Source organism: Lampetra planeri, chromosome 3, assembly GCF_965212315.1.
Source record: "Lampetra planeri chromosome 3, kcLamPlan1.2.h2, whole genome shotgun sequence".
NCBI classification, from domain to species: Eukaryota; Metazoa; Chordata; class Hyperoartia; order Petromyzontiformes; family Petromyzontidae; genus Lampetra; species Lampetra planeri.
Genome location: NC_136109.1, coordinates 15,611,748 through 15,636,489, shown reverse-complemented (window position 1 = coordinate 15,636,489; position 24,742 = coordinate 15,611,748). Strand labels below are relative to the sequence as shown.

The following is a 24,742-nucleotide window of genomic DNA, read 5'->3' as shown; positions in this document are numbered from 1 at the left end:
ACAGTTATAGCCCGATGCACGAGTGTCTTGATGAGAGAGGATTTCTGTGCGGGGTGATGATAGACATCAGTGTGCATTTCCTTTCGGTAAACGTGTGTTATTTTACCGCTTGGGCCACGTCTAAGTAAAATATCCAGGAATGGGAGTGTGTTTTCCACCTCCACTTCCGTGGTGAACTGGATGGCGGGGTTTTGCGAATTGAAATGATTTCGAAATTAAGTGCATCTTTACCATGTGGCCAGACAACCAAAGTGTCATCCAAATATCTAAACCAAAAAGATGGGTTTTGCAATGGCAGGAGACAAAGGACACAGCACATTGCTGCTCCTTGCTTTTGTGCAAAGAAATCACCTCTGCATAAGAAATAAGTGTTATTTAGACAATGCTCAGCTAGTTTTGGAATATCTTTCGATAAACATGTCTTATTTACCAGCGTAGAGTCATTTAATGACTCGTTAACCGGAATCCTCATGAACACCTTCCACATAATTAGGCAGATAACTAGGCAAAGGTTGCTAAAACAATTGAGAATAGCAAAGTACCAAAATTAAATATTAGCTTTAGCGAGGCAAAGGCCTTAAGAGAACTGAGATCAAATAAAGATATCCAAATTCTGGCCACTGATAAAGGCCTTTCATCTGTGGTGATGTCCCGAGCAGATTATGATAATAAAATCATAGATTTACAGGAGGAAAGTACCTATGTTAAAATTAAACGAGACCAAACTAATACTTTGGAACGTAAGACTACTGCAAACATTGCAAATGCATTAATTCCCAAAGCTGAGCAATACCAAATTAAACCAAGGGCCTCACAACCACCTAGACTTTACGGGTTACAAAAGATACACAAAATTGGTGTCCCATTAAGACACATAGCAAGTACATGAAGCTCTGCCACATATAAATTAAAGAGTCAATGAAACTGTTAATAAACTGTGATTAACAATCTATTGTTATGTAACCCCCCACCCCCTCTGCTCTCCGCACCTGATTGGCTCTTGCTCTATTTAAGACCTTAAAAACTTTACTATTCTGGAAAAAATGCCCGATGATGCTGCATGTAATTACCAGCGAAACTTCGTACTCAAATTGCGAATGGTTGTGGATTTACTCTCGAACACACCGGTGGGTTGAAGCAGTAACTAAATGGCACGTTTTGTTGACATGACAAACCTTACTGGCTATGTCGGGTGGTGGAGGGTTACGACACATTTAAACTTACGCGATCTAACCCAAAAACCTTTCTTTTTGACATGCAATAATGGTATTCACAACAGTGGGAATCTTACAAGTCAAGCCAATTATCACATGTATGAACATCTCTCTTTTGTATAATGGTGTTATGCAGTTGTCATTTGTGAAAAGAAATTAAAACACCAACCGCATTTTAAATGTACCCGAAACCGCTGCTTCAGTTAATTAACATAAAGTAGCTCTACTACAACTGAATGGTTGCAAATTCATATCTAGCTTAGGTATTGGTTCATGCCATTTGAAATAGTTTTCTTAATTATTTATGTATAATTTTGAAGTTAGTTTTTGCTCAATTTATCTCATTTATACGGAATCCTCAGTTTTTACTTAAAAAAAACACATTTTACTCGCAAGAGGCATGTTGATTCAAGAGGCCCTCATTTGATTTGAATAAATGTATTGACATTTTCAGTTGAGGAAAATCTATCCCAGCAGGATGGCTTACTTGATAAGCATCAATGATCATCACGCTGGGCTTTTCAAAGGAACCCTTCTTTCCAATCAAAATTTTTCCATCAGCATAACCAACTGCAAACGGCTTGTCTTCACAGTACCACGCGATGCAAAGAACGGCCACTGCACACACACACACAAATGCACACAGTACAAGGTTAAAACTATTTTTTTTTACAAAAAAAACAGCCTTGCTGGAGTTTTTCATTAAATAAAAACTCACCACAGGCAGAGTCATTTTAAAAATGCAAAAGCAACAGTAAATGCCAATTTAAATGACACGTGAACAAAGGGAGAATGTTCTATTGAGCGTCACGCACATTTAACAAAAAAAAAGGCATGAACTCTCACGACACTTCCATACTGAAATTGCCAACCGCACAATTTCCAGCTTTACCAGGAAAACGTGGTCGAAACTTTCTGTTCGCAATATTCTAGGCACAATGCACTATACCCGTGTATACAGCGGTCCCGAGTACCCACTCACCATCCTTTCTGCAGCAGTGCTGTAGCTCCGAATGGTGGAATATGGTGGAGGAGTCGACCACCTCGATGAGGCCAAGCGAACCATCGAGCCGGCCAATCAGCAGCATTTCCACGGACAGACTGGCCCGCCCTCCGAATGCGGCCTGCTCATCAGGCCACGCCAGGCAAGTCACCCAGTAGGGCTGTAGATCCACGTGGCCACGGCCACCTGTTCAAGAGTTCACATTTATGGATCACTATTTCCAGATTATATTCACACGTGATAAATATCGCGACTGCTAATTGTAATGTTAGCTTTTTAGTTACTTTACTGGAACTAGCAAAATACTCTCCTGTGAGAAGATAAAACACATTTCACCAACTGCAGCTCTTCGAAAAGATAGCAGAATGTATGACTATTGAAAAGTTCAATTATTTTGACTTTAAATGGCCATAATTGTGGCAAACGTAGGACATTTTAAAACATTACTCGTATATAATAAAAAAACACAATGCACAGTAAAATACGGCAGCTCAGAATATTTGATGGGGCTCACGAAAATGTATGTGCGTTTATAAGTCTTTGATAACGAGTGCACTGAAAAATACAAGCTGCTTTAGTTTGTGCCAATTCCATGAGAAGCAAAGCATCCCATAAACTATAACATCAAACCATTTTTTCGTGGAAAATAATTAAGTGAAACCCAAAACCTGCACCATAATTTTACAAATCAAATAAAACTGAAGTATATTAAACATTGCTTAAAATATATTCTGGGTGATTATGTAAAGTAACACACCATTGACGGGCCAGATGTTGACAGTCTTGTCCAGAGAAGCAGCAATATATTTCCCGCTGACACTCCAGCAGACCTGGGAAAGGTGTGGGTCACTCGGGGACCCCAGGCCACTGGCACTCTCCTCCGCCTCATTATCACTGCAACAGGATACCAAATAATGTACCGTTAAGACACTTCCCGGTACGGTCAAGTCTATATTTTCAGAAAACAAATTTCTTGGCAAACAATGGATTAACTTTGTGCAAATGCAGATGAAAGGAATGATGTGGTACCATACCATGTTTTTTTTTCTGCAAGCATTCATCTTTGGAATGTGTCGCAAAAGCAAATGGTACGACTTTGTGCTTCCATTCCACATTTAATTACAAAAACACAACCCCATTTCCATCCCTAAGGTGCTATCAGCTGTTACGTCATCAAAATCAAATTTCACACGGAATGAATGCCCTCGGGGATAATACATAAGCGAACTGCTACTGAAGTAAATGCAATACAAGCCCCTTGATTCTAGATTTGAAGCTTTCGTGACTGCAAGGAATCATCTTCTTAGGTTTTTTCGGTAAAGTCACGTAGAAAGTAAAATAAAATAAAAACAAAAATCACGACGTTTCGGAGGCAACACAAGTCTCCGTCATCAGGTGGGACCGTCACAGCCAGATTAGCTGTATCAAGTGAGGCAATGATTCAAGATGTAATCCCTTAAAAGCGAGTTGAGGGGGGAGGGAGAGGGAGGGGGGAGCTCATCAGACTATGGTAGCCAATGAAAGGAACGTATCGGGAGGGAGGGGGGGCGAGGCCAAAAGGGTGGGCGATGGACGTGGAAGCGCTTGTGCGCAAGCGGCCAATTACTGCACACGCCAACACAATGGAGCGATTGTGCGCAAGCGGCCAGCCACTGCACCCGCCAACACAATGGGCAGAGAGGAGGAGGGGAGGTCTAATACACATGATAGACAAAAGAACGAAAATGATGATGGGTACAAACTTAGGGGGAGCTCATCAGACTATGGTAGCCAATGAATGGAACGTATCGGGAGGGAGGGGGGGGGCGGGGAAGCGCTTGTGCGCAAGCGGCCAATTACTGCACACGCCAACACAATGGAGAGAGAGGGGGAGGGGGGGTCTGATACACATGATAGACAAAAGAACGAAAATGCCCATGTTTATACCAATGCTGGCTGAACAATGAAGAGAGTACTGTTAAAATAACTGGGGATGTTAACACTCGGTAAAGTACAGTAAAAGTGCCTGTCAGATAAGATGGTCCAAAAAATTTGTGATTAAGTCTTTTTTGCGTGGTTGATAACATCTTTCCAATGATTACTAAGTTTGTACCCATCATCACGGTTGAAATTATGTCTGTGTTTGTATATTTGTATGGTTTCGTGTACAAACCTTTGATGGTAGCCGGGAGGTTTGCAGAGAACCTTGGTCTCGGAAAAGACAATTTCATGAGAGCCCACCGAGTTGTAGCAATGATCGGCCACGGCAGAAGAATCAGTTCTGCCCTGTTTCAGATCTGACTTGTGCTCGCGGACACGATCAGAAACATGACGTTTCGTTTCTCCAATGTAGCAATCACCACAAATGCAACTCAATTTGTAGACTCCAGGATACTGTAAGTCAGGAACGACATCCTTCACAGATGGAATCAGATCACGGATTTTAAGCACTGTACTGAATCGGACTTGGATCTTATGTTTCTAAACAAACATAAGATCCAAGTCCGATTCAGTACAGTGCATCTGTGAAGGATGTCGTTCCTGACTTACAGTATCCTGGAGTCTACAAATTGAGTTGCATTTGTGGTGATTGCTACATTGGAGAAACGAAACGTCATGTTTCTGATCGTGTCCGCGAGCACAAGTCAGATCTGAAACACGGCAGAACCGATTCTTCTGCCGTGGCCGATCATTGCTACAACTCGGTGGGCTCTCATGAAATTGTCTTTTCCGAGACCAAGGTTCTCTGCAAACCTCCCGGCTACCATCAAAGGTTTGTACACGAAGCCATACAAATATACAAACACAGACATAATTTCAACCGTGATGATGGGTACAAACTTAGTAATCATTGGAAAGATGTTATCAACCACGCAAAAAAGACTTAATCACAAATTTTTTGGACCATCTTATCTGACAGGCACTATTTTACTGTACTTTACCGAGTGTTAACATCCCCAGTTATTTTAACAGTACTCTCTTCATTGTTCAGCCAGCATTGGTATAAACATGGGCATTTTCGTTCTTTTGTCTATCATGTGTATCAGACCCCCCCTCCCCCTCTCTCTCCATTGTGTTGGCGTGTGCAGTAATTGGCCGCTTGCGCACAAGCGCTTCCACGTCCATCGCCCACCCTTTTGGCCTCGCCCCCCCTCCCTCCCGATACGTTCCTTTCATTGGCTACCATAGTCTGATGAGCTCCCCCCTCCCTCTCCCTCCCCCCTCAACTCGCTTTTAAGGGATTACATCTTGAATCATTGCCTCACTTGATACAGCTAATCTGGCTGTGACGGTCCCACCTGATGACGGAGACTTGTGTTGCCTCCGAAACGTCGTGATTTTTGTTTTTATTTTATTTTACTTTCTACGTGACTTTACCGAAAAAACCTAAGAAGACAAGCCCCTTGCTTTCTTAACGAGATGCTGTACCCTTATACCAAGCTAAGAGCAATGGTAGTCATTTGACAAATCAAATTCATTGTTTTCATCCTGGCAGGTTAAATATTCTTAAATTATGTAAATTATGAGAATAGGTTTTCCCCCTTTTTTCTTGCAACAAAACAGGTGTTAAGTTGTTAAAACACCAAACTGAAACATTTTACAAGGAATCATGTCTGCAGTAACCACAATATTTGTGGTCAGAATGCAAACAAAAAACTGATAATATATGCATTGTCCTTGAAACGGATTGGTCCACACCAGAGACAGCTTTCTTTTGAGCCTCGTCTTAAATGGTGTTAGACCAGGAGGCCAAAAGGCATACAGCACAAAGACAAATGCACTATCAGAGTAATGAGAGCTCGGGGTGAGCAGCTACATCATGGGACCTCCCCTTTGCCAGTACCAAACTATTATTAGGTTTTTCCCCTTTTTTCTGGCAACAAAACAGGTGTTAAGATGTTACAACACCAAACTGAAACTGAAACTTTTGACAAGGAAACATGTCTGCATTTCAGTTTGGTGTTTTAACAACTTAACACCTGTTTTGTTGACAGATAAAAGGGGAAAAACCTATTCTCATATTTTGGTACCGGCCAAGGAGGTCCGATTATGTAACTTATGTTATTTTGTGTAATTATTTGGAGATGTGCGACAATTTGTTTAATCTTTGATGACTGCCATAATTCGAAATATCTGAAGTGGTATCGACTCAGTGTTCTGGAAAGGTATTAGGTATCAAGGACACTCGGCCACCTCTACAGCACATGTTACATGAGTCGACTACTGTCGTCATTAATATATTCTCAAATATAATTAGGAGGCTAAAGTTTTATGAAAGGTGTTTGTTCAAAGCAGAGAATTCTTGTGGGACACGGTGACTGGCTCATAATTGGAGAATGCACTTTACTGTGGTGCGCCTTGAAAATATTTGGACTTTAATACATTTTATATAGGATATTTGAAAAAACTTAAGAACGTTCAATTTAGTTAAAATTATATATATTAAGGAAATATATACAATTCTAAACATACCCATATAGCTTGAATTGGAATTTTACCTTGCTGTAAATAAATTTAACTATTATGTTATTATACGTTTATTTGATACCCATTATATTTCAATGAAAAATAAATAAATCTAACATCCTGAAACCTCATTATGTTTTCAAGGTCCCACAATGTGAGATGCATTTTCCAACTATGACGGAGTCAAGGCAACTGCCAAAACCCTTCAGATCTGAAGGATCAATTCCAAAAATGTTTTCTAAAATAAATAGTAACATTTTAAGGCTGTGCCAATAATAAAAGGTGATGAGGATATTTGTCTGCATTGTGAATGCATTTTTCCGTAATCATGAATTGCATTGGCACAAAAAACTGTTACATTCTATGTTATACTGACAGTCAGGGCAAAGGAATTTTAAACTCATAACCTCGTAAACTGCAATATAGTACACACTTAAAATCTCTGTTAAAAATCCCTATGCAAACTGTATTCAACATAAGCATTTGCACGAAGAAACATTAACACTGTACACGTAAACCAATCACACGAGTTAATCGCTCGAGAGGAAACTAAAACACATTAATCTGAATTAAAAATCTGCCAGTGGTGCCGTCTCACTGCAAAGCTGAACACAATTTAATCAAAAGGTAGTGCAGGTCATTGATTTTCACAACACCAACCTATGAAATGCAATGGTAACATGCTCATCTCTTTGTGTTATCTTTCTCATCATAAATTTCAAGCCTATTTTTTCCCACAGGTAATAAAAAGCACCGGTGAAAGTAATATGAAATAACACCATCTGACACGATAGCAAAGCACCGTTAGTTCATAACACGTAGGAGCTATATGCGTTTCGTACGTGGAGCGATTAGAAAATAAAACTACTTTTTACTCATTTAGTATTTATCAGAAGATGCTTATTAGAAGCTTGGGGTTGATCTTACAGTTTGTGAAAGACGCAGGTTTGCTGAAGCGTGTACTGGTTTTTGGAAACGCTCCAAATCCTCACAGTCCCATCATTGCCGCTCGTAGCCAGGAGCTGCTTCTTGTTGCTCCAGCTGCAGCTCGTCACCTGCAAAACGTGGAAGCGGAAGTGGGTCGTGCCAATATGACTACAACATCATGGTCGTCAACCCCAACAAGCCAAGACACAATGGTGGAAAAATAGAGGGATTTTTTTTATCACATAACTGCTCAATACATGATGAGCAGTAAATATGAAAGCCAGTCTCTGCTGGAGCATTTATATTCCTTTGCAATAAAATTATTTGTTTAATTTTAGAATCCATTCATGAAATTGATCAACATTCCAAATTATGGAATATAACTACGAAACTCAAAAAAGAAGGTTGATAAAAAATAAAGCTGTTATTCTTTATTCCTAGACCTGCAGACAAGTAATTATTTGTCCCCACCCTCAAAGCAATTTGACAAATTATTATTATTAAATTCTAGAATTGTTTCTCCTTTTGACTGGTGTAGTCTTGTTTACTATAATAAGCCAGACGTAACACCAGCAAGCATTTGAATATAATTTTCATTGTAAGCAATCGATATTTGAAACGTACAATTAAGATGTGCATCATAAAACTTGATTCAAATTAATAAATTAACCTATGCATCATTCATAATTAAGGTTTTTTGGGTTCGATTAAATATAAATTTGTCATTAACCCACCACCAGCCGACACAGCCAATGAGCAAGGTTTGTCACGTGAACATAATGTGCCAATTAGTCACTACTTCAGCACACCGGTGTGTTGGAGAGTAAACCCGCAACATTTACAATTTAAACTATGCATCATTGCATGCTCACGATGGACAGACTTTCATTTCAAAAGATTTAACAGAACTCGACGCTCACTCTGTTTTGATGAGCTTCAAGCTTCATCTGGGGGCATTTGCGCAGGTCCCCAGTCATGTCTGCAAAGGTTTGCGGCCTGGTCTGGTTGTCTCGATCATGGGCGGCCAGAGCTCTCACAAGCTGCTGGGCGGCCCACTGCCTGTGCTGCGACGATAGACGCGCAGACAGGCAGCAGGCAGCCAGCGCGTTCGCCAGCTCCAGAGGACCTAGAGTGGGGGTCGCACAGTAAGCAGCCACACTCAGAGGCGACAATGCACCCGCTTCAGTGTGAGGGAGGGAAACGGGAGGAGATGAACCAAAGGAAAAAGCATTAATCTCCAAAAGATCATTCAAATAATAATTAAGGTTGGATTTTAAAACCTGATGCATCATAAATTGATTTGCATTACACGTTAAAAAAATTACAGGTTTGTGACCAATCAAATTATCTGCAATGATATTTAGTATCCATAAGAGGTTTTGGGTGAAGAATAAATGTGTTGTTAAAATCCGCCACTACCCGACACAGCGAACTAGTAAGTGTTGTCAAGTAAACAGAACATGCCAATTCGTCACTAGTACAGCACACCTGTGTGTTGGAGAGCCAAGCCACAATATTTACATTCTGAGTACGACGTTTCGCCAGTAATTACAACTAGCTTCATCATGCGACAGCCAGATTTGTGTCAAACTGTTGTTCCTTATATAGGAGGCGTAGATGTGGTGACCACACTTTCAACATTTATTTATTTTCGCGATTTAACTCAAAACAACCTCTATTATGCATATTGGTCGCGAAAGCCTACGTGTTAAAATACTATTTAGTATCTCCTATAACAGGCGACTAATTTCAGTTTCATGGATAAATATAAGAAACTATTTTTATTTGACCAGGTAATGCCTACCGAGCTATATAGCTCTTTTTCAGAAGCGACCTGGCCACAATTAATAGCTCAATTAAGTGGCTGATCATGCAGAAATGTATAACAACCAAATACTCTAAATGCATGTTTTTAAATATGGAGGGAAAAACCGGAGGACCCGGAGAAACATCCATGTGACCACGGGCAGGACATGCAAACTCCAAATATACAGGTGTCACATACAGGCATCAGGGTCAGAATAGAATCCATGTCCTCCTGTACACCAGGCGAGGTAGTTAACATCTCGCCAACGTGAAGCCCTTATATATTTATACGTATCCCCATCTCTGCAACCACAAGCATCACCCTGACAATTTCGATATCAAATTAAAACAAGGGTTCTCCAAAGCCATATATATGTTTTTAATCAAATTTAAATCAATGTTGATATTTCAACGATATTGCTAAATAAATGAATGTGAGCGACCATTGCCATTCCACTGTAGATGTAGCCTGTGTGCACCCAGCTATTGTGGTTGTGATTGTGTCAATTATTGTTATTATGAGTTTAGGAAAATTATCAGAAGAAATACCTTCACAGCAAGGGTATAGAAGAACTCCGGGTCAATGCAAATCCCCTCAGGTCACGTTTGATTGTTACTAGTTCCCAGGGTGCAAAAGGCTCCCAACAACCACACGGATGCAACGTATCGTAGATTTTAAGAGAAGTGGTCGAAATGTCCCCAAGCCACCCTGCATGGATGCCATGTGTTGAAAGTTTAACTTGCCTTAGAATTAACGATGAATATTGATGTGTACTAATTACTCAAGTTGTCTTTGCAAAGCATGTCTACGATTGAATTAAAAACGAAAACAGCTACCATAAAAAAACGATGAGCAAATATGAAAGCAATTAAAAAAAACCTTTGGCTTCCTCCTCCTTGTCAGGTCCTGGTCTCAGCTTGGCACCTCTTTCAGCAAGAAGTGCAACTAGGGCCTGAGTGACAACAAAGTTTGGCGAGGCCACAGGCTTATTCTCCTCTGCTGGACCACGCAGAAAGCTGGGCAGTCGCTTGCGCTGAGATGGATCTTCAATCATCGCCAGGTTCATTCCCGTTGCTGCCGAAATCAGATCCTAAAATGCACACACAATAGTAACTAATGAATTCGGTGCTTATGCAATCCATTTCTAACACATAATATACGAGCAACCATTTGGATGTGACCACCCATCCATCCCTCCCAGCCAGCCAGCCAGCCACTTCTTATATAAAGCCCTGTTTTCTCCACCTTTCTCTACCTTTGATTTCCTCTATTTTTTTACATATCGATTTCTAGCTTTGTGTCTGTATTCCTCTGCCCCCTCTTCTACCTCATCCTCCCCCTCTATATTCCTCTTTTCTCTACACGGTCTCTCACCAATTCCCGCTTCCTCTCCATCTCTCTCCCTGTTTCTCTCACTCTCCTTATTCCCACCTCAATCTCTCTCTTGCCTCTCCATATTCCTCTCCCACTGCTTGTCGCTTTAGCTCGCTCTCCTCTTTCCGTTTTTCTCTCTTTCATGACCTTTCACTCTCACCTCCCTCACTCTCCCGCCCTCCGCTCCCCCTCCCCTCCCTCATCTCCTCTATCAAATGTGCGTGGTTATTCACAGCCTGGGTGGAGGGTGGGTGCGGGGAATGAGTGATGCAAGCACCGAACCCAGCTCATCACTGAGATGTGGCTGACTTCATCACACAGATGTGCGCGGTGTCGTAATTACCACCGTGCACGGACACTTGTGCACCAGCCAAAAAGCCAAGCAACCAGGAATCACGGCATAAAGCCAACCAAAATTAGCTTTCTAATATTGTATGGTCATACATGTATAATTTCCAATTCAAACAAATATATAATACGGATTTCTATACAAAATATATTAATATATTTACAATCCATCTATTGCAAAATAAGATGCACTTAAGTAGAACAAAAGGGGATACAAATGTTATAAATATGCTAGAGTAAATTTTTCTTCAATAAAAAAAGGTATTTCATTTACATTGTGTATCATCGAGCTACATGCCTGTGTGCACAATTGAACAAGCAGCTTGGCTGCACTGGGGCTGTTTGAAGCGAGACAGCCGATGGCAGAGCTGAGATACGCCAGGCAGGAGATGGGCTTGTGCATCTTGGAGCTGATGATGCTGCAACCGTCCGGCAGGTGCTCAGGGCTGCTGCTGGGGCTACTGGTGGTCAGGCCCACCCTTCCAGCGGCCGCAAGGCACATGAGGCGCACCAACGTGCGGATGTCCGTGAGGCCCAGGGCCTCCAGCCCTGCTGTCAAGCTGCATGCCGAGCCACTAGAATAGAAAACATATAAAAAAAAAATCACTTCAAAACTAATGCACAGCTATTCATTTATACCTATCAGTAATGTATTGATAAATTGCCAGGGGTCATGATTCTATCCATGAATCAATTATCATGTTTCCTGTTTGTTGTGTCGGTACAGTTTTGTACACTCCTTTACCCTAAATTGAATAAGAATAACATTTGCGTAAAAAAACTGTTCTTAAAAACAAAATTTGATAGGTCAAATAATTATGTCAACTTTAGGTCTTGCAAACTCTTCTAACTTGAAATCAAAATTGCTCTTTTGTAAAGTAAATTTAATCTATCATGCATTAATGACTTCTACCATTAATTAATTTCACATATCAATGTAATTAAAAAATGTTGTTGTCCTTCCCTTTGCGCATCCGATTAGCACGGTTGGCTACGTACAGTACAAAAGACATTCTACACGCATAATTAACGTTTACAATTTACTTGTTTTACTTTACAAATGTATATATAAAATTGCTGCAATTATGTATAATATACACACAACAATTATTCGAGTGACTATTACTAACAAACATTTAACTGGGTGAGTAATGCTATTTAGGTACTCTATTTTTATATCGATGACATGTGGATTACATCATGAGGTAGAGGTCATCATGCTTGGCCTACCACCACTACACATAAGTGTGTGCTGAAGAATGTAAGAGGAAAACAAAATGTGCTCAATTGACAAATTGGGGAAAGGTTAATTATAAACCTCATAAATAGGACAATTAGTGATACATTATCAATTGTAAGTAAGCAATCATATCTTTTCATAGGTCGCTGTACATATACTGGCATAAAAAAAACAATGCAATACAAATTGAAAGTTGAAGTAGTGCAGGCCGACACAGAAAACAATGAACACATAGCTCTGATTTAACTGAAAATTCATGGTCTATCCAAAAAGTTAGATTGTTTTTCCCTGCTTAAAGACATATTTTTTAAATCTTCCTCAGATCAAGCAGGCACTCAAGTCGATCAATTTTGACAGCGTTTACACCAGCTCAGCTGCAACAAGCACAGAAGTATAAAAAAAATAAGTGCAGACAAATACGTTGTATACACAAGGCACTTTAGTTTCTTCCCAAAAGCAACTATCTGCACTTCCCTGATAAGTATGGGGGACTTACTGGCCTTATATGAATAAATCACAGATTATAGGCTGCTTATTGAATGTTACTGCAAAATCTCTCCCCCCCCCCCCTCAAAAAAAACTTTCCCTGTGCCCCCCCCCCCCACTAGCCACCACCCCACCAGAGATAACCTTTGGAAGCTGCTTAAAATATAATCTCTGTTGCACTGCATCCCACACAATTAGCCTCAGATGCAACCCAATCATTCACAGCCATCTCACAGAGTCCAGATTAGTCACTCAAACTAGGCGGGATATCTTAGGCGAGAAGCTGCAGACAGAGCACCAAAGAATTAAGACTTTATTGAATAAGAAATGCTGGTGTCCAATAATTTGTTTATATTAAATTCTACACAATTTGCAATGTTTCCAATGTTGAGGTCCACAACAGTGTTTTGTTGATATAATTATGCACCCAAGCTGCGAATGGCTCAAATGAGGTCATGTCAACTGTGCCTCTGACAATGAGCCCACCCACAAATTTGCATATGCGGTAATATCAAGTAGGGTTTAAATTCACATCAGTAATGCCCAGTTTTATAAATAGCTTATGTAAACATCAGAGTAGTTAAAAACATAAAAATGTACACAGGTTATACTAGAAAGAGTATCGGCAACTATCATTTGGCCATTTCTACAGATAAGGTTTGAGATCACAGGACAGACAGCAACACACGATAGATGGAAAGCTAGGAATTGTATTTATTACTACTCAATGCATCAAAGGCCTATAAAATGGAAGTTTGATGGACTCTGAATGAGGCTTAACTGGCAAACCCAAGAACTCAGCAATATAATATTTAACCAACAACCATCCTGTAAGCAAACATTTTGTTTAATACAAATTGTAAATTTCTAATGTGGATAATGTAACAAAACATGATAGCTACGCAAATTAACCAAGTACGTAACTAGAAATGTCACCCTACCATACAAAAGGCCAGAGGTCAGTTATTAACTTGAGACACAAACTGGACTAATCCGTTGTAGAAGGCCAATTCCAAGATAATATATGCATAAAGGATCACACCACTTGTATAAATAAAAATATTCCAAAATTAAAAACTCTAAATTGAGAATTGTTTGGCCACGAAGAACACAAGCTGCGCATCACACAACTGACCTGACGGAAAGGAGAGACAGTGTCCTCATGACCATAGTTCGAGCCAGTAAGATCTGAGCTGCAGCAGTCACACGTTTGAGGGCAAGGATGCGATCATGGGGGTCACGCAGAATCACTGCCTGTTCCCCCAGGGACACACGGCTAGAGGTCTGCTTTTCAACAGAGCCCAAGATTCCTGCAATTGGAGACAAACAGCATGAAGGCATCATTACCTGCAGATGTGATTTTTTTGTATTTGTACCAAACATACACACTTCTTACAGACCAAATATACTGTATATAATTTAGGGTGGTCCTTGTTAAAAATAAGGATCGTGGGTAGAGGCTCCGAAACATCCTTCTAATAGGCTACAATTTCAGTTATGCATAATTCAACAAGAAACAATCCCAATCGTGAAATATATTTTCAAAAACAAAGACCACAATAAGATATTTAGGTTTAAAAATGTCAGCCTTGGTTTTTATAAATCTTGCCCAACAACATAACAAAAAAGGAAATAGGTTTCCTGGAAGTGGTGAAAAAAAACAATAATGGTCAATGTTTTGGCTGATACACTGACCAGGAAATGACAGAATAGATCCTTTCCTGTTAGTTCCCAGGGACCATCACCAAAACAACTATTAAAGGTAATCTCTTTCTAGAATTAATTTGGATGCATTCATGTTGATAATGAATGTGCAACCCATGGGAAATTATTAACCATTAGCTATACTGTGCATGCCTCATGTACCCAAATATATTCATTTTGCTTCACATTGTGGAAACATAATTAATAAAACACACACAATCTCAATAACAAATCAATACTAATTGAAGAGGTTTATATGAAAGGAAAGATGTCATTGTGTTCGGAAATGACGAACCTATCTGCATCAGTGTCTCTTCCATGCCGCTTGTGGCAGTGACCATTGCAACAGATGCACCCAGGGGGTCACTGTCAGGGAACTGAACCGGATCTGGGACAATCTTCCTCTCATTGAGGCCAAGCGGGGCAGCCAGCAAGTCAAAATCCTCCAGCCCTGTGAGGCGGTCATCCTCATCTACCTCCAGTAGGTCCCAATCTTCTGTAGCAGATGCACACACAACACTCATCAATGCCGGTTGGGCGGTTAATTTTTGCAAGCAATCCCATTGACGCAGCACGACGTGAAAATTATAGCAATCGACAGCAATTGTAGTATATTAATGGTATCTTAATACGAAAACCATTCCCGATTACCTTCATAGAGACTCTCCTGCTTGCCAATTAGGTCCAGAGCTCGACCCTTACCACTGCAATGACAAATACCGATTATGAACGTGGAGAAATACAAATTTAACTCTGCTAGCAACTAAATATTCTCAACCTCAATCAACACATTTCACAAATGGGAAAAAACTCTACGTGAAATATTTACGTAAAAAGTAATTTTAAATATACTTTGTTACGTAATTTTTAGGAGATATTTGTAGCATCACAGAATGTAAATATTGCACACCAAGTAGTAGTCCGTAAGCAGCATTGCCTATTCTGTTATAGTTTGGCAAAAACATCGCTTGAAGGCAATACCGATACGACAAACTGGTAGAAAAGTCAGACATTATTCATGTGGTCATGATGCCGGATCATGGCAAAATGATGGTACACTATTGAACTGTAATGTAAGCTTTTCAATTTAGACTTATTAACAGCTGACTTAAAGACTCTAGAGTTCAAACAGAATAGTATATAGATGTTTGGGCCAAACTATAAATACCCTTGACTCAAGAAAATGAAAGATTATTTTTTATTTGAAAGTGATTTCACAACACAAGCACATGGGGACGACACTCCTGTTAACTGCCATGAACCAATGGTGTACATTTCACATCCATACGACAGAGGCATGGCAATCTAAAGGACAGCCGGTGTTGCGTACCAATGTGGGAAGTCAACAAGTTGTTCTTAACCCACACGCAAGTATAAACTTCAAATAACACCGCCGTCCTTGGCCGTTTATAGACAAACGCGCACACTCAACCACGTATAAATAAAACGATCGTGCATAAGAGTTATTTTAAGCCTAAACAGCACGCTACCTTCCTGAGCCAGAGAGCCCCTTTTTGCTCTTGCGAGCGAGGTATTTGGCTCGGCAGCGGCTGCAAAGCAGGTAGTAGGGATTGCCAGTGCCGCAGTCCCCTCCAAACCAGCCATCCACGTACGAGCCGTTGCTGCGGTAGCCCTGCCGTTCAGCACTGCCCCCACAGCCAGCGTGGTGGTGCCGCATGTGTTGGTTGAACGTGGGCGTAGTGATGTCGCAGAGCTCGCAGAGCACTTCTTCAGGATCGTCCAGCTCGCGCACGTGCTGCAGAGGCAGACCCACACAGCTGTTGTGATGGTGCTTGTGCGCATTTTAACAACAAGGCTGCAAGTTCTATTTTTCTTTGGACGTTTGCAATAGCTTTGAAAGCCAATGTTCATGATTATCTCAAACATTTTACATGGGATTTTGAACATTTACACGGCTTAAAATTAATTGTCTACAATACATACACGCTTAGGCCACTAGGTGCCAAATTACATCCTTTTACCAAAGACTAATATTCTGACACAAAAAAAGCAAGTGTTATCACGACAATTTCACACCTTGATGCACGTTCAACTTCAGTGGATGGACAAAGGGCTGTGGAAATAAATAGAAAGGACTGCTCATACCAGGTGCTTACACGGAAGCTTTTGTGGTGCATTTGCACCTTGTCAGCTTAATGTAGTTTGCAATTGCAGTACTTTGCTAAGACGTGTTTGTCTGGTGTAAATGAGGTCATATACATGTAATGCCCTTTGTCAATCTACTACTGATGAGGGTTTTCCCCAAGCTATGCCAGTCCTGGGGGTTATATGACCGTACTTCACCACGCTGGTCAGTGGGATGAAGGCGGGGAGCAAAACGTATAGAAAACAAAAACATGTTGCTGCAGTACTCTCTGCTGCCCAAAAAGCCCACTAAGCGTTCTGTAACAACCTGTTTCGTTACACGTGGTGGTCACCCGTCCAAATACCATGCAGGATGAATTCTACTTGGCTTCTTAGATCTGATGAGCTCTAACACATCCCAGGTGATTTATTCATACACTGTGCTCATGTATATTTAATTAAATAGCTGTGTGCAGTTGGAATCGCTTTCATGTTGTTATTTAGTAATGGATAAGTGTTTCACAAGCAACGTCCCCCCCATCAATGCAGACGAGACTGTTTCGCTGTTGCTCAAAAAGAAACAAGTTAGAGCAATGTTGATGTTTGAGAGGTAATCCAGAAGAATCAGAAATGATTATGTTGTATCGATTCACTAAATCAACTGAATGAGTGGATTCAATGCAACAATGCAGGTGAGATTGCATGAAAGTGGGCTGCTATACAACTAACACTTTGGTGATTGTTCCACAAATATAAAGCCCTTTCTATGACAGCCTGTGGGTGGCAACCAAAATGGTTTAATTCCCTTTGCTTTAACCTTGGCTGCAGTTTGTTACATTTTCAGTGTGGAATTTACACTGCAGAAATGCTTTCTTTTATTGGCTTTTGATGTTTTTTTGCGATGAAACCAGCGAACCATGGCCAGTGCACAATGATATGTACATCTGGGCATATCCTGCTGACAAACCTTAACATCCAAATCATATGCCCATGCAGAACCAACGACTGAATTTGAACGTGTAATTTTTGAACTTGGAATAAAAAGACATGGCACATGACACAAATAATCTTTCATATCGCAAAATGCATGTAAAAATACATTTTTAATTTGTGTTCTGGAAAAATATATTAGAATTTTTTTTAAAATGTTAAGCTATCATATTTTATTGTGAAATTAGTTTTTATTATCGTATTACCATGACAAACAAAACCAATGTCAAATTGTTCATGTCTTGTAAATGCAATTATAGATTTGCCCCATTTTGTTCCTATACAATTAAAGATAAAACGAGAATAGATTTTACCCTTTTTTCTGGCAACAAAACAGAGATTCCGCGACACCAAGGTAATACTGATCGTCTTTACTTTTTGCTAACATTCTGTCCACAAGTATTGTGGTTAATGCAGACAATGATTAGCCGAGGTATGCCTAGCTCTGCGATCTTACATTTTACTTGCAAATTCCATCTCGAGCCCCGCCCACTTACCCTTGGGTTGTACCCATCTCAAAACGTATATAACGTTTGGCTGCAGTAGCTCAACCGCTACATTTCTTCCTGCCTCAGCAGTCTGCCTCCTGTATTTTTTAACCTGAAGACGATTGCTTGTGTTGCGATAGAAACGTCGTGATTTTTTATAATTTTAACATTGTTCTATCTATGTGACTTTACCAAAAGACCCAAAGAGACAACACAGGTGTTAAGATGTTAAAACACCAAACGGAAACCTTTTACAAGGAATCATGTCTGCTTTAACCACAATACTTGTGGTCAGAATGCAAACCAAAAACACACTGATGATATATATGCAGTCTTTGAAACTGATTGGTCCACACCAGACAGCTTTCTTTTGAGTCTCGTCTCAAACGGTGTTAGACCAGAGGACGCCAAAAGGCGTACAGCCCAAAGAAAATGCACTATCACATATGTAGATGCTCACCCCGAGCCCTCATTACTCTGATAGTGGCATTGTCTTTGGGCTGTACGCCTTTTGGCGTCCTCTGGTCTCACACCGTTTTGAGACAAGGCTCAAAAGAAAGCTGTCTGGTGTGGACCAATCAATTTCAAGGACAATGCATATATTATCAGAGTACGTTTTTTTTTGCATTTTGACCACAAGTATTGTGGTTAATGCAGACATGATTCCTTGTAAAATGTTTCAGTGTGGTGTTTAAACATCTTAACACACCTGTTTTGTTGCCAGAAAAAGGGGAAAACCTATTATCATATTTTGTACTGACATTCGTCAATTGTATGCAAACACAATTATATTTTAGCCATGCATAAACATTTGCCATTCACCTAATATCATAACATTGTTAGTAGACACGAGTCTATATTCATGCGTTATCGGAAAGGCAGGTTCCTTTGAATTTTTATTAACAAAGTTAAATCTGCAGTGGTGTGGTCATTTTAAAATTAATATCAATGGAAGCTACCTTTTCAATAATTTTGCAATAGTCACTACATTTTTTTTTACAAAATCTTCCAGACTACCAAAACAATACTTTCTGTTGTTAATAAAATTACGTAATATAATCTTCCCATATGATCGTTAACATCTATAAAAAATTCTCATTATCTACGATTCAGACTAGGTTTGCTATCCATGGAATATACTGCCATAGCTGTGAAGTTGACCTTACAATCTCACTACAAGAAAGGAAGTTTTGCCAGAAGCCATGGGAAGTGGGGGGGTCAGTATGTTGATTGTCACCAGAACACCCGAAAACCGACACCAGCATGCTCTTCAAATTACCTTTGTGGTTAGTGCTCAGTGCAATGAGCATATTAACGTTGTACATTAATTCATAAAAACATTTACAGGACAGATTTTTTAAGTGTTTACTCGAAAACCCTGCTGCAATGCTTTATACTATTTTACAGTATTCCAATTAAAAACCATCTCTCATTCATATTCTGACATGGTAATGTGGTTGGTTAGAGAGGGGGCAACAGTATCGGCATGTTAACCTCATCTATCATCCTTTTAGCCACAAATTCTATTATCTGTAGGGGTCAAACGATCCATGGCTACATTTTTATCTGTGCATCTCCAACATACAATACATAATTTCCAGCCACAATTAAAGCGTCTTCGTTGCAGTGGTGTTTGCTCCTGCTGTAGAATGGGTTTAGGGTCTACAGCAAATTACACTTCATAATGGCCTCTAAAACGAAGCAATTGCTATGTAAAGAGGGTAATTAAACACAAAGGAACTAATATACAGTTTTTATTTTAAAAACCAGGTCAATTGCCACCATTCTTTAGCTGTTATGTTAAAAAAATAATTATGGGAGGATGTCTCATTATATATTGTCTATGTTGGAATTTAGGCGAAATTATAATATCTAGAGAAATCATGGCTTTCTACAGCCAAAAATAAGTCCACATTTTCTGGTGTGAAATCACACCAATATTTCAGCAGTGGAGATTTCATGATGTCAGGGTCTCTGATGCACTAAGTGAAGAATGGCAGTTGATTGAAGTCCAATAAATGTTGTTACAAATACAACTGTTAAAAGGTACCATTAACTAAATGTGGGGTAGTTAATATTGAGTAATTTTTCAGCAGCTTGAATTATTCATGGCCAACTTTAAATTCATGAGTTTACTTGTGTATTGCCCGATCCCTCCATATTACGACAGACAAGAGGAGTTTCACTTTATATTGGAATAAAAGCTTTTGAAGCTGCTTTTGTTTTTGGGAAAAAAAAAAATTGGGGAGTATTATTAATCTACAAATGCAGATCTGTATTTTTCATTTAATGTGCAAATGTAATTAATTAAAATACAACAAAGGTGTATCTGCACATTAACTTCAGTAACTATTCTATTTGAACTGGAGTAAAACATATTAAATTTGCAAACAAACGTGAGTGGCCTACTTCAGCAGTTTTTCCTTGCTTGTGGTTGTCCCACCTGATGACGATTGCTTGTGTTGTGATCGAAACGTCGTGATCTATTCTTTTTCTACCTACGTGACTTTACCGAAAGAACCAAAGAGTATTTATTCCTGCAGTTACGAAAGCTTCAAATCAAGATTAAATGTGAGTGGTGTTAAAGAGAAGCAAAAAAGGCAGCAAGCGCTGCAAGCACACACCCAAGTCGGCCAATCCAGTACCTCCGGGAACCACATCCCCAGCAGCTCGCTCTCACTGGCCAGATCCTGACCAAACATCTCCTCCATTGCTTCCTCATCAAGGCTTAGGTCCAGCTCCTCATCCAGGCTCATGTCGTAGAGCGAGCCTTGGTCACCTCGCTGCGGGGCCGTCACGCCCTCACGTGCAGGTGCACCGCTGTTTGCTGCGCTGCTGCCACCGCCGGTGCCGCTGCCACTCACAGTCTCACCTCGCGCCGAGCGGTAAATGCCTGCTGCAGACATTAGTTCGCTCGTAACCAGCGCAAAGAACCCGTGGCCAAACATCTCTCAATATGGTGTATAAAAGCTATTATTTGTTTTCTTCAAAAGATAAAGGCAGCTTACATGCGTGTAAGTAAATATATGAGATTTAAACTAACACATTACTATTTAAAAAACTCTTGCAACTATAAAATAATTCAAACTTCAAAAGCCTGCAGCCTGCATAATGAAAGACAAAGGCATTTGTATGCAACAGTAACAATTTCAACCAGTCAAAGGTGGGGAAATTATATGCTCCACATTGGCTATTGCTGCAGGTGAATGCCCACTTTAATTTGAATAATTTTTAACTAAGGGGATCTATCTAGTTTTATATCTTTGTGCATGTTCACATTTGAGATTTTTTGCTTCATAAATTGGATTGGCATTTTTTTTATTTTTACCTTGGACCAAAGAGACATCTAGTCCCAACGTGCTGTCATCTTATAATAAAAAATTTACATACATGTCCAATCTGCATACCCTACATTTTTTCGGACATCCAGCCAATGAGTGCAGAAAAAAAAAATGACTCCAGCCATACCCGCACGTGCGAGCAGAGTGCGCGCAGCCAGGTTGAGCCGGTGTCTGCGTGCTGGAGGAGGCCTGACCCGTGTCAGAGGAATACCCAGCATGCTGCCTCTCTCCACCTGGTCGAACGGACTGCACAGCAGAGCAAAGCATTGCTGTCAAAAGCCGTAAATATTTCTTCACGGTCATCTGTGTATAATCAGAATTATACACGCAGACTATACTCTTTATTTGCTGCTGCTCATTCCTTTTCAAGTAGAAACCGTGGTAAAGGAAGATCAGTAAAATATGAATCTCAAAGAAAAGTCCTTGTATAAATCCTACAAACCAACTCCCCACATCCAACAAAACAATATAGTCCAAGTTGGTAACAAACATTTTCATTATAAAACAAGAAAAACGTACAATACAAATTCACCACTCAAGTGCATGGTCATATGCTGACCAATGCAAAAAGCAATTCACATTGGCCGTCGGTTGACATCTAAAAGAACGGTGTATTAAAACAATCTCATAAAATTGGGTCACAACAAGGCACACGCTGACCTCTCACTGAAGCCCTCCTCGAGCTCGGCGGTCTCACTGGTGGACATGCCTTGAGTCGTGTTGCGCTCTGCCATTTTGGGGTTTGTGGCAGCAGTTGAGGCCGCCCCAGACAAGCCCGGACCCCCAGATGCCCCCGCCGTGCCAGGACTAGGCAACGATGCAGCCGAGGTGGTCTCCTCGTCCTCCATATATGGGTGCTCAAGCATCCACGTGGCCAGCAGGGTAACATTCTGTGTGTCTGCATCTCCTCGGGTGCCTGCACCGACATTTTTACAAGGGCATAAAAAAAACCTCACTGGTGCATAAAAATACAAAAACAAAAGACGAAATCTCGTTTTTTTGCATATCATCCTTTAATCATCTTCTCATCATCGGATCCTGTCATTTGCGGGGGCCGGCAGATACATAATACTTTACGTGCAAATAGAACATTTAATAATGTCATGTCATTTTTCAAACTTTGAGATTCTCTTGCTCTGAAAAGAGATTACTGTGGAAAGAGATTACTCTGGAAGTATGCAAATTGTGATAAGCAGAACATTGATTGATTTTTAAAAGGAATGCAGCCAGGCAAGCGATACGAGAGCTGGCATGGCTTCACACCATCTCTGGAATTGGTATTGCAAAAAAAATCGTAGTTGCGGGTTGCAGAACTTCTTCGCCATGAATCCCAGCTTTATTGCAGCATATGTGTAACACGGAATAACTTTAGTTCACAAGAAATACTTATTGACATCAACATTCAATCTTAAGATGCTGAAATCAGGAATATATATGGTGGAATGTTGGATATAACTACTGGTTAAATTAACTAAAGTTAAAATCCAACATCTAGACGGCAGAAACATATTTTTTTCTGTATTTAAATAGTCAAGGTTCATAAACTACTGATGTGGTCGTAATTAGACAACTGAATGAGGAATATAAGTCAAATGAATAAAGTTTACCACACAACACATTGGGAGAAATCACAGATGACCGAGCATAACTTTTATTTGTGCATGGTTTCAGAAAATGCAATAACGCATTGACATAGATCATTTCTATTCTTGGTTCTTTCAGTAAAGTCATGTAGAAGGGAAACTTTACCAAAAGAACCAAAAATATGAATCCCTGCAGTCACGAAAGCTTTAAATCAAAATAGATAATTTCATTAATGGAAATAGAGAATGGTCAGTTTAACAGAGCTATACATAATTCCAAAGATAACCCCGAGCAAGACTTTTGCATACATTTTGGCAATCAAGGTAATGATGCAAACTAGATGTAGTGAAATTTAAGCTTCAGATTTGCGACTGATAAATCAGATGGTGGCCTGAGAAGACAACACTAAACTTAGAACCCCGAGGTCACAAACAGGTTGAGCACATAGATTTATATCAGACAACCATTACTCTGGGTTTGTATAATTAGAATCTGAATATGTATTTATATTGGAGGAATACGATTAGCTAAAAATCTCTTTTCATAGATGTGCAGTAGGGGTGGGGCAGAACGTTACAACAAGAATACCAAAATACGATAGGAGTGCAAAGTATAAGAGAAGAAAATCACAAAAAACATACAAATAAAACTAAACTATTTTTCTTTTACCATGTAGATGCCACTGAGCTATTTATCTGACTTTTCAGAAGCGATCTGGCCACAAATGATAGCTCAACGAAATGGTATATCACGTGGAAATTTATAGCAGCCAAATAATTAAAAAAAATATATAAATGATACCCTTACCTGTGGCCTCCATGGCTCGCTGAATATGGCGCAGTGGGAATCCCATCTCCAGCAGTGGCACGGCAACTGGTGGTGGGGGAGGGGAGCAAGACTGCCGGCTGCTGGGGTCTGATGATGCTGATAAGAGAAGAGCAGTATTCAATATTGGATGGCATTCACTCATCCAAATGACAATGTTTATCCAATTGAGAATTCATGGTACCAGTATGAGCAATAACATTTCACGCATATTACTTATTTACGATTTACCTAATACACTATTATTTTATATTAGGACATACAGATAGAGGCTTTTAAATGAACTATAGTTTATCTCACGTATCAAAAACACTGCCCTTAAAAGGAAAATAAACAACAAAAAATGCGTATAATAGTTGATGTTTCTGGAAATAGTCATTCTTCATCTCTCAGACATGAAGGACCATTTCCTAAAACACTGCCTTTTTCTCTTTTAGAAAAGTGTTATTGACATCTCAGAATGTGTTTAATAGCTTTGAGTTGATCAGGAGCTATTTTACAACTAAGATGAAAACCTTCCATGTAATTTTAAAGAAGGTACTTATAATTGTCAAGATACACCACTGCACATACATGCCAAAGAGGTACACAAAACATACACACACAAACAAATTTAACTCTGCTATGCAAAACAAGTACAAAGATAATACCATTTTCCCAGCCATGGAAAACGCCACGTATAAACATAAACATGTTTATACTTAAGCGGTAATTCACAAACCATTGCAAAGTTGGGTCATAAATAAGTCATAAAACTATCAGATTTGTGTGATCACAATTTCCCAAGCAAGCTTTTATACCAACGGCACGTGAAGTCAGAGAGGAAGAAAATACAGTGAAGCCCATGATTATGTTTATTTCAGAACCTATGCGAGTGGGG

General features: G+C 39.9%; 1 protein-coding gene across 12 annotated transcripts in view; it reads right to left on the bottom strand.

Annotated features, from left to right (window-relative positions):
• The window catches only part of HERC1 (HECT and RLD domain containing E3 ubiquitin protein ligase family member 1), a 116,587-nt gene that overhangs the window by 22,996 nt on the left and 68,849 nt on the right, over window positions 1-24,742 (bottom strand). For 6 of the 12 annotated variants that reach the window (XM_078621734.1, XM_078621786.1, XM_078621794.1 and 3 more), the window contains 15 exons: window positions 23,845-23,961; window positions 22,114-22,369; window positions 21,581-21,699; window positions 20,737-21,008; window positions 16,040-16,305; window positions 15,201-15,253; window positions 14,845-15,045; window positions 13,981-14,155; window positions 11,418-11,694; window positions 10,277-10,487; window positions 8,511-8,770; window positions 7,591-7,718; window positions 2,975-3,111; window positions 2,197-2,403; window positions 1,702-1,832 (listed from right to left, as the gene is read on the bottom strand). In XM_078621734.1, coding sequence (XP_078477860.1) covers window positions 1,702-1,832; window positions 2,197-2,403; window positions 2,975-3,111; window positions 7,591-7,718; window positions 8,511-8,770; window positions 10,277-10,487; window positions 11,418-11,694; window positions 13,981-14,155; window positions 14,845-15,045; window positions 15,201-15,253; window positions 16,040-16,305; window positions 20,737-21,008; window positions 21,581-21,699; window positions 22,114-22,369; window positions 23,845-23,961 — 2,810 coding nt within the window. The remainder of the gene's footprint in view (window positions 1-1,701; window positions 1,833-2,196; window positions 2,404-2,974; window positions 3,112-7,590; window positions 7,719-8,510; window positions 8,771-10,276; window positions 10,488-11,417; window positions 11,695-13,980; window positions 14,156-14,844; window positions 15,046-15,200; window positions 15,254-16,039; window positions 16,306-20,736; window positions 21,009-21,580; window positions 21,700-22,113; window positions 22,370-23,844; window positions 23,962-24,742) is intronic. The other 6 variants (XM_078621801.1, XM_078621771.1, XM_078621805.1 and 3 more) reach the window with 6 other exon arrangements.